The sequence below is a fragment of the Tachysurus vachellii genome, chromosome 3 (genome assembly GCF_030014155.1).
Source record: "Tachysurus vachellii isolate PV-2020 chromosome 3, HZAU_Pvac_v1, whole genome shotgun sequence".
NCBI classification, from domain to species: Eukaryota; Metazoa; Chordata; class Actinopteri; order Siluriformes; family Bagridae; genus Tachysurus; species Tachysurus vachellii.
The window spans coordinates 25,292,364-25,302,995 of NC_083462.1; the positions used below are offsets into that span (position 1 = coordinate 25,292,364).

The window sequence follows — 10,632 nt, forward strand, 5'->3', positions numbered from 1 at the left end:
CCAACACCATAACCACTAGGCAACGACACCCCATATTTTGATGCATACTTTTGCCATGAATTTGAAATTTACATCTCCAGCATTTAGCAGATGCCCTTATCCAGAGGGACTTATATTTTATCTCATTTTATACAACTGAGCATTAAGGGCCTTGCTCAGGGGCCCAGCAGTGGCAGCCTGGTGGACGTGGGAATCTAACTCACAATCTTCCATTGGTAGTCCAGTACCTTAACCACAGGCTACCAGATACCCACATAAATTGATGTGTGTGTGTGTCCTCTTCCTACAATTACTATATATTCTGCTTCACTACTCTCTATACTGTCTTTTCTATTTGTTTTTTGGTCATAAAAATGCAGAGGTGATAAGATGTGATTCGTTTTTAGGTGATAGCGACACCGTGTGTTCAAACATAGAACTTTTGTTTATTTATTTTCTTAACAATGGTTCAGCTTTGGTTTTAATTCCAGCATACCTCGTACATCATGCTGGTAATGAACATGTTCTCTTGTCTATAAATATGCAGCTCATCTTCATTCCACAAGAAAAAACATCACATTTGCAGATATTTCCGCCTACAATCAGTGACGCTGTTTAAGTGCGGGTCTTGCGTAAAAAGGTGTGGTTACGCACCGCCACGCACAATCTCTCACGCACGCTTCTGGAGCTCACTAATCTGAACCACTCACCATGATATAACATCTGGAAGTCGTGATTCCAAAAAGCCTTTACACTGCTGACAGGTCCGACACACCATTAAGGTATTGTGATATGAAATGTTTAATTGCTCACAATGTGAGGTTTAGATTTTATTACTTATTTATATTAGATTAAGTATAACTGCTCTAATCCATAATTATAAACCTCTTTTTAAAATACTTTTTTGGTTACACAAAAGTCAATGCTTTTGAATTATACATTTTTTATTATTTGTTATTAAATTCTTTAACAAATACATATTTAGACAGATTTTAAAGCATTACACTGAACATACACTTATATAATAAATAAGGTCTTCTTTGATTTTCTGTCTGGGGAAACTAATAAGGAGCATTAACCTGTCTGAAAATATTCCAAATAGAAGCTAATAAGCCCAAAAACCTATTTCTAAAATGGTGTAGACATATTTCTAAACATTTCCTGACATTGGACAAAAATATCATCATGCAAGAGTTCTAAACTATTTGTGCAAACCCGTTGGGTGAGTGACGCCAACCTTTGAATAGGTTTGCTAAGAGAAACTTGTTGTGTGACATTATTCTTTCAGTGGTAAGTAGGACTTTTCCCCATTCTTCGCATTTAAGCCAGTCGTTAAAATAATTTGCATATACTTAGTAAAAGTAACATTTTACAGACCATCATTTTCTAGCCATCATTAAAAAGGGGTCTTTGTTGTCAAAATGTTTGATTTGAATTTGCATTTTAGAGTAAAATAGAGTGTTTTAATACTAGGTGTGAGATGCTCACTGGTGGTTCTATGAACAAGTTGCTTCAATCACTGTTTGACACACATGCTTAGAATTCACTGTTCAGATTTGCCTGTTTATTAACTTTATTATTATTAACCCGTCTTTTTCATCTCTATTGAAGGCAGCCATGAGGGATAGACTAAGTAACCTACAGGCTCTTTCTGCATCCAGAAATAATCTGGAAGAGCAGGAATATGCAGATTCAGTCTCAGATTCATTCAGCAATCTGGAACTGGAAGATGAGTTCCATCAGCAGGCCATCGTCTTTGACAACAATGAGATGGATGCCGTGTTCGATGAGGCTCAAGCTACAAGGCGTGAGATTCAGTTCATCCATCTGGATGTAAAGCGGCTCAGAGAGCAAAACACACGCATCCTTAATGAGCCAACTCGTACTAGCACGGTCAAGCGCGACTCCAATGCTATTGCTGCTGACATTAAATCTCGTGGGGAGGATTTGCTGAAACGTCTTCATGAAATGGACTCTCATGCCAAAGAGCTAGAGGAGGAACATGGTATCAATTCGGCTGTAGCCAGGATTGCTCGAACACAGTATGCTGGCCTGAGTAACAGCTTCCGTAACGTGATGATGGAATACAACGAAGCCGAGATGAACCACAGAGAAAAGTGTAAGACGCATATCCAGAGGCAGATGGAGATTGTAGGGCGAGAGGTGACGGGTGAAGAGATTGAGGAAATGCTGGAGAATGGGCAGTGGAACATCTTCAGTGATAACATTCTCACAGAAGGGAAAACAGCACGATCTGCACTCACCCAAATCGAAAGTCGACACCGTGACTTGCTGGAGTTGGAGAACAGACTCCAGAGCATCCATGAGGTTTTCCTGGATGTGGCCATGCTTGTGGAAGACCAAGGGCCCATGATAGACTACATATTCACTAATGTTCAGAAAACTGATGCTAAAATTGAAGAAGTCCTGATTCGACTTGACCGAGCTAAGAGACATGACAAAAACAACCCTTTCAAGAAGATGTTCTGTAGCTGCTTTCCATGCTACAAGTAATTTCTTTGGTGAAAGATGCCTGTATATTGATTATGTGAATGATGTTTGGAATGTCGTTTGTGTTTTTAATAATCCCTATTTCGCTACACTGAGAAATTATACAGTAGGTAGCTTTCATACAGATATAAATAGATTCATATAAAATGTAGATGCCACAGCTATTCACATAGATCTGTTTGTCAATTGCTGGTATAATGAACCTAGAGAAAACAATAGAATTTTCGTAATTTTCGTACTCAGTAAAGTAATGGATGTTTAAAAACACAAGAGCACATATGATAGTATATAAATTATCTGTACAGTATGACACATGAATTATGTCTTTAGAAACTGCAGCTTTTAAAGATGCTATGAAGTAGTCATACAGTTTAAAATGAAGTAAACTCATTAAGATTAATCAAGTATTAAGTATACTGGTATCATTGTTCTTTATCCTTCTATATTCTAGTAGTTACAGTTAATACACCGGGCAGTATAAGTTATGTTGACCTTTACGGGATCCAAACATGAGGAGATAAACTCAAATCAAAGTAGGTGTTTCAGTGCTTTTTGTTGATGTTATGGACATGTATATTCATATCTCCCTTGTCTCTGAGGCTGGATATTACTCTACAGTAGCAGTTCAAATAGAAAACATGGTAAGTCACTGTGTATTTGGCTGTGGGTCTTCCCACACAATACTCCCTTTTCAGACTGCCCTTTGGTTAGAATTTATCCATTTAAAATAGAGTGTGATTTCATGAAGTCAGATTAGTTTCAGAGAAGTGTTTTGCCAAGTGTTTTCTCCCTCAGTAACAGTAGGTTGTAATATATTTTATCATTTAACATGATATCTAACCCTTCATCTATAAGCCCAGCTCCTAGCTGTAATTAACTTGAATACAACAAAAAGGTAGTGAAACATGTTGTTCCTCTGGATTCATATTTCAGATCTAAATATGTTGACATTCTGACCCAAATCACAACAATCAAGACATTTCATGGAACCTTCTAAACCACATAAACCACACAATATCATAAAATAACTCTTATTTTGTTTTTGGCCTAGTAAACTTTTAAGATCAGACAATGGTTGAACTAGAACATACCACACATTCCTTATAAATGAGATAAATATGTATGACATTTAGGCCAAGATCTTCACACAGTCTGCATTACCATCTTACAAGAACACATTCTTCCATCTTCCAAAAGTAAAATAAAAATTGAACCACATCAACGAAGCTTGCTAATCTTTATGCCTTAAAAGGTTGGAGAATTGTAAAAATCTAAGCTATGTCAACTAATTAAAAAAATCTGCCAGTGTAACAGGTACAAAAGTTTCTCATTTGCTTCATCTACTGCAGTGAAGATTGGATGGTCTGCTCGGTATTAGTGGAAAGGACTGAAAAACCATACAGCCACGAAGGTGATGTAGATTTCCAACAGCACACAGTCAGCTTTATTCTATCAAACTGTAACTATGTCAGTAACTACTTATGACTGTAAGCTATAACATCACTATAACTATCATATCTTGAATATCCAAACCATGAGGAAGTCAAGCAATTATTTAGCCTTTTTTTTATTTTATTTATTATTTTTTTTTTGCAATGGCTGTTACAGGGTATTTGAGGTATAGATTTGATGATACATAGGTAGCAGTCTAAAGACATATATTCAGTGCTAATATATACTTAAGAGGAAGAGAATATTTTATAACAGAAAAACGATTTTTAAATTTAAATTACCTCCATCAAGAACCCTATAAACAAAAACACAAACAAAAACAGGCAATAATGAGCAATGAATTGATTGCTCAATCATTGATTGAAGCCATAAAGTGCTCTCTTGAAATATTTTCAGAGCATTAAGTTACAATAACAAGTACCAGGTTCATCATGTCTGATTCCTGTTTCCCTTTCCCCATTCTTCTCATGACTAACTTAAATCCTAACTAAACCTGTTCTGTTGTCTTCTTTTGTTAAGTAAATACTACAAGCACAAACAATCAAATGACCAAACCTAGGTTGTAAACATATGCTACACTTATAAACAAAGACCAGAATATTTGGCAGTGCAGTCATTATAATACAATGCAGAAACACAAACATTTCACATAAACTAATCTGAATACTCTTTGTCTTTAGACATAAGTAAAACATAAACAAGAAAGCAGGTGATAAGCCATCTCACTTATACTGCATGATATCATGATATCTTAAAACAACCATGCTCTAATATCAGAGTGGCTTATGCCTTGCCCAGAGAATGATGCTATTTTGTCTCACTCTATGCATATTAATGCATATTAATGGAGCTCATTTCAATTTGATTGCATAGACCCCAACTGCATTTATGTGCTATAACAGTAATAATACCTCCATGTCAATATATTACATATGCATTTAGAGCAAATATTTAATGGATCTTAGCTTATACGTACAGTTCTGTCATAATATATGTGAACGTCTTCTCTTTAACTCCAACTGTCATGACAATTTTGAGATATTGAACTGTAGTTTATAAGTTAATTTATTTAAAACTCTAGTAATCCTTTCTCTTGACTATTTTTGACTTCTGTGAGTGTTGAAACAAAGGTTATCATCAAATTTCAGCAAGGGAGCATGTGAACTTTATTTAACCATTTTGAAATGTGTTTCTTTGGTTTGTCTTTAAACGTTCAATGAGGGAGTAAAACTCAATGAGGGTTTCATTTTTATACAGAATGGTAAAAAATCATCGCCTTATTGAATCTTACGGTGGATCAACAAAGCCCAGGCCAGATCAGATTGTCAGAATCATCACTGTTTACAGGCTTCACATAATTTATTTTAGTGCTTCATGTTTTATAAAGTGATTAGATTAAGTGACATAAATGACGTATAACCTGAGACAATCTATACTCTATAAGATGCGGTTTATTTATAGTTTATAGTGGCCTACTATCAATAACAGAATCGGTCGTGATTTCAGAGAACGATAAATAATTTAAAAACATAGTGAGCGAGAAAATCCAGTCACGCTGTTGAACCCACGCGTTTCCCCGCAGTCTCGCTTACGGGACGTGCGCTTTTAAAACACTCACGTGTGCGCGCTGAAGCCTCGCCCTTTTTGCACGCAAAACATTTAAGAAAAAATCGCGGGTTCGAGTCATTCTGCATCCTCCTGACAGTCATCAAACCCCCTGAACTCTGCAGAGAGGTAAGGACAAGCCATTCTCTCTCTCTCTCTCTCTCTCTCTCTCTATATATATATATATATATATATATATATATATATATATATATATATAAAATAGACAGGTGTTCATGATAACAGTAAAACTGAGATTGATGATTTATGGGCTTTGGATCATAATGGATTTTAAATAAAAATCTTAAATAGAAACTTTTCTGGTTGTAGTTGAATTTAAGGTTCCTTTTGAACTGAGGTTTTTTTTAGTCTGATCATTTTGGGCATGTGTGGTGTTAGATGTGCTCGGATGGAGAACGCGCGGCGCTGGGCAGCTCGGGAAACGGTAAGCTGCGCCAGTGGCTCATTGAGCAGGTGGACACCAGTAAATACCCGGGACTCGTGTGGGAGAACGAAGAAAAGACTGTGTTCAGGATCCCGTGGAAGCACGCGGGGAAACAGGACTACAATCGGGACGAGGACGCAGCGCTCTTCAAGGTAGAATTAAATGAGAGGAAAAACGACATAGTGCATCAGACTTTAGATCAAGTTGAAGAGTGATGGAGATGAAGAATTTATTTAAAAAAAAACAACTTGATACTGTGAGGACTGGATGATTTCAGCGTCTGATTGCGCTCACGTGTTCGTCCTTTCCGTAGGCTTGGGCGCTGTTCAAAGGCAAATACCGGGAGGGCATCGACAAACCGGACCCCCCCACGTGGAAAACGCGTCTCCGTTGTGCGCTTAACAAGAGCAACGACTTCGAGGAGCTGATGGAACGCAGTCAGCTCGACATTTCGGACCCTTATAAAGTTTACCGTATAGTTCCTGAGAGCGCCAAAAAAGGCAAGTCATGCGCAAAGCAACACGCGTGCGCGCGCAAACCTGAAATCTTTTGCATGCTGCAGAATCCGTTAACGTGTTTGTTATATATATGATTTCTGTATTACAGCTTCCAGAGCTCTAGAGGATACGACATCAAATCCGAGCCCTCCGAGTTATCCACTACAATCCTATCCGCCAATTCAGAGTCAGGTAAGGGTTAAATGTTAGACTACAAAACACTTTGATTATATTGGGGCTTGTGTGTGTGTGTGTGTGTGTGCACGAGTGAATCAGTAAAAACGTATTATACCCCCACGCAGGTCTGCAGTTTCATTTCTCCAGCAGAGAGAAGTTGGAGGGAATATCTCTCAGAAAAGCCCCCTATAACTGACATCCCTTACAACCAAAGTCCATACACCTCTCGATGGGATGCAGGTACACTAGAGACGTCTCACAATATTGGTGCAGAGAGGATGTTCTGAATGATCAATTGTTTATGTGCTAGGTTAATGCACTGTAAATGTAGCAGTGGCTGCTCCTCTGTTTCTCTGATCAGGATATCAGTTCACTGGCTCCTTCTATAGCTGCAGTGCCTCAGAGCCCCTGCCATCTGCCTTTACACTAGATGCCAGCATGAAGTCAGCAGAAGCCATGGCCCTCTCAGGTGCACATGCATAAATACACATGCGTTTACATTAAGAATGTCATGACCAGATTTTTTCATGTGATGCCTAAAAGCATCCCTTATACAACAAAATGCCAGAATACAAGTAGATCTACTTTCACAGATGCTCTGTTGTTCCTAATACCTAACACATTTTTGTAAAAATATCATCAATTCAAGGTGGAATTAAAACAAACCTATTTAAAGCAAGATTTTCATTTGGTCTGTATGAACGGCATAAAAGTAGAAGCCCTCGCAGAAATGGGTGGGCAAGATTATTTTAATGTTTCCACTTGCCCTCTTTACCTCCCATGTGGACTTACCCATGTATTCATGTATGCCCTTGATTCATTAATACTGAGTAACAGATGGACATTTTTGAACTGTAGACTAAACCTAAGCCCTCCTTTAACGTATGGTGATATGAAGCACGACGGCAGAAATCTAACAAAATTTTGAGAAATTCTCCAATATTGGGAGGAGAAACAGAGCTGAATGAGGAGGATGGGAACAGATGTGGGGAGCTACGGAGGAAGTAGAAGTTTCAGGCATCTTTATGCCAAACGTCAATTATTTTGTAAATCCAATTAGTATTAAACTGGAATACAAGTTTAAGCATGTTTTGTGCTTTTGGAAACACATTTTTCTGAGGAACAGTCAAATGAGCATTAGCTTTAACAGTTCATTTGATTTAAGTTCCATTAAAAAAGCTGACCATACATTTAAAGGCCAAGGCTGTCATTTATTCTGTATTAAAAGAGTACCCACCTGTTGATAACTTGATGTTGGTCTTCATTTATCTATTGACTGCAGCTCTTATTTGACTTAATAAAGTCTAAATTTTGATCTTCCTGGTCTCTTTCCTGGTTAGATTATCGGTTCCATGTGGCTGTATATTTTCGGGATGTCCTTCTGCGGGAGGTGACTGTGAGCAGTCTAGAAGGTTGCTTTCTGGGTGCAAGCAAAGATAGTATGCCATTTGGAGCCTCTCAAGGTCCAGAGTTTATAGAGCTTCCACAGATTGAACACAACTCTCTGGAACATGGGGTTCTCCTGTGGATGCTACCAGATGGGCTGTATGCTCGCCGCTGCTGCCCCTGCAGGGTGTACTGGGAGGGAGGGCAAACTTTGCCCAACAACAAACCCAGCAAACTACAGAGAGATCAGAACTGCAAACTGCTGGACACTCAGCATTTCATCACAGGTTAGAGTGAATATCAGATGATAATGATTTAATCTTGATCAGGAATTCATTTCAATTGATCAGGTTCCATTTCAATTAACCCAATTTGGGGGTTTGCTCTTTTCTAGGATTACTTGTTCTATGTAAAGTTTTATGATCAACTGCAGTTTTGTATTTCTCTCATCTTTAGTTAAAAAGCAAGCAGCCATGTAAATCAGCTAAAAGTCTATAGATCATTCTTTTTCTGTGAATTAACCACTGATCAAAGACCACCAGGGAAATTATGTCCAATTATTACAGTAAATAAGGTCACTGAGACTTACAGTAAATATTGCACCACAGCACACTCAGGATACAATGCACCACAACAGATAATCTCTGTGCTACAGCGTCCACCCACCTTTCTCGCGTCACGCTTAACTGATTGCAGCACATTTGCATAAATGCACACAGGACTTTCCAGGATGTGATTAGTACACAGATGAGAATCCCCATCGTGACTCCATCAAATGACTTCTTGTAAGACAGATGGCGATCAGGGCAGAAAGTGTGAGCAACTTATTTGACCAAGTATTTTCAATGAATGAGCTGTTACCGTAATACTACTCTTGCTTGTGGGGAAAAACCTCTACCACATTATATCGTGGATAAATGAGAAAACAGATTTGTTGCTGTGTTAGGTATTTTGTCTATTTATTTTGTTTTGGGATTTTTTTCTTTTATATTAGAAGTGAGATAGAGGTGGATTATATTATTTATCTTTAACAAGGTCATGATCAAATGTGTTTTCCCTCATCCAGAGTTACAAAGTTATGCTCGGCACATACGTCCTCCACCCATGACCCATGTGCTCCTGTACTTTGAGGAAGACAGCACGGAGCCACAAAGACCTGGAAGGACTCTTACTGTACAGGTATTCTGAAAAGTGATTCACTTTCTTTCAAACTGTTGATCACTCAGCTCTAACTCACCAGTGAACCAATTCACCATTGATCCATATATCAACCCCTTAGCACTGGCATAAGGCATTGAGCCATGCATTAGACCTACTTTGGGTTTAGATGTGCACTGTGTGTAAAATCCACTTTCCATTCTGCTCTAGGTGGAGCCTATGTTTGCTCGTCAGTTTCTGTACTTCACCCACCAGAGCAGCATGAACTACATCCGCAACCACAACCTTTCCCCTCTGAGTCCAGAGCACACAATTACACCAAGTCAGGACTTCCACAGAGTCATCAGCCATCACCACAGCAACAGCCTTTAAAATGTATCTTCACCTGGGAAAGCTAACTTTGGGTAAGTCGAACTGAAGCATGGACAAGGATGGACGCAACAAATGCACCACCATGGCTCATGTGTGACGCTGACAGAGTATCAACATCACCACCTATTTTCTCCACACACTTTCAAGCAGTTGGACTTGAAAAATGGACAAAAAACAAACTGCACTTATTTCACAGACATGTCTGTTGAGCCCTACACATTCTTTTTCTATTTTTATTCGTCATCTTTTTGTTGTTGTTTTGTTTTTAATATACCCTCAGGGAACTGTAAATGAAACATTATTAAAAAAATTTCATAACCAAAGTCCAGCTTTATTGTGGTTTATATATACTTATGTGCTTCCACATGCCTGCGAGAAATCTAAAGAGATTGATTGGTTACTCAGGTTACTGGATTTTAGCCTTTTATATCTATCATACATGCTGATAGTTTTAACAAGTAAGTAGTAAGCAGTGAGTGAATATATTTGAGAGAGCACAGGAAATGTGGTTTCTGAGACAGGATGGTGATGGTTGATAGACCAGAAGGCTGATGACATCACACAGGAAGAGGTGGATTTTTAACATAAATAATTTTTTATGTAGTTTAGTCCCCAGAAAGGAAAATGTGTATCCAGTCATTATTCCACTTGCTGAAAAAAACAACATATACATTTTATTGTACTCAATTCCAACAGGCCTTAGGACTAAGTTGAAGAAAAAAATACAGATCAGCTTATGAGCCAGGTTGTTCAATATCTTTTGCCCTACTTGATATTTTGGCTTATAGTTCTTCAGCATCATCATCCATATTGCTGCTATGTTGTATACATACAATTGCAGACTGTAACTAACATGCTGATTTACAACCCCCTCTACACAACCCAATGGCAAGGGACCAGCATTAACTCGGTAGTGTGTTGCACTGATATGATTGTATATGGGATTGTTACCTGTGTGCACTTACAGGCCATTTTAGTAGACACACAAATACTTCCTCTAAATACTTCTTCACACAGTTTGTGTCGGGTTGTCTTCTTGCTCTTGATATA

At 38.3% G+C, this 10,632-nt stretch overlaps 2 protein-coding genes across 2 annotated transcripts; both read left to right on the forward strand.

Annotated features, from left to right (window-relative positions):
* The first annotated feature begins 653 nt into the window (after positions 1-653).
* Positions 654-3,712, forward strand: LOC132843254 (syntaxin-11-like). The gene is made up of 2 exons (XM_060866443.1): positions 654-761; positions 1,591-3,712. Exon 2 carries the CDS (start codon positions 1,597-1,599, stop codon positions 2,491-2,493), a length of 897 nt encoding a protein of 298 aa, XP_060722426.1. The 5' UTR covers positions 654-761; positions 1,591-1,596; the 3' UTR covers positions 2,494-3,712.
* A 1,335-nt stretch (positions 3,713-5,047) lies between these two features.
* irf4b (interferon regulatory factor 4b) lies at positions 5,048-9,905 on the forward strand. Its single transcript, XM_060866442.1, has 9 exons — positions 5,048-5,676; positions 5,947-6,144; positions 6,306-6,492; positions 6,599-6,681; positions 6,792-6,906; positions 7,028-7,135; positions 8,007-8,339; positions 9,119-9,231; positions 9,421-9,905. The coding sequence occupies exons 2-9, from the start codon at positions 5,947-5,949 to the stop codon at positions 9,580-9,582; spliced, it is 1,299 nt and encodes a 432-aa protein (XP_060722425.1). The 5' UTR covers positions 5,048-5,676; the 3' UTR covers positions 9,583-9,905.
* Positions 9,906-10,632: the final 727 nt, after the last annotated feature.

Bases quoted from the DNA above. Each gene is read 5' to 3' on its own strand.
- LOC132843254 (XM_060866443.1), top strand. From the start codon at position 1,597: ATGAGGGATAGACTAAGTAACCTACAGGCTCTTTCTGCATCCAGAAAT.
- irf4b (XM_060866442.1), top strand. From the start codon at position 5,947: ATGTGCTCGGATGGAGAACGCGCGGCGCTGGGCAGCTCGGGAAACGGT. The intron at 6,682-6,791 runs GTAAGGGTTAAA...ACCCCCACGCAG, and splicing joins ATCCGCCAATTCAGAGTCAG to GTCTGCAGTTTCATTTCTCC. The intron at 7,136-8,006 runs GTGCACATGCAT...TTTCCTGGTTAG, and splicing joins AGAAGCCATGGCCCTCTCAG to ATTATCGGTTCCATGTGGCT.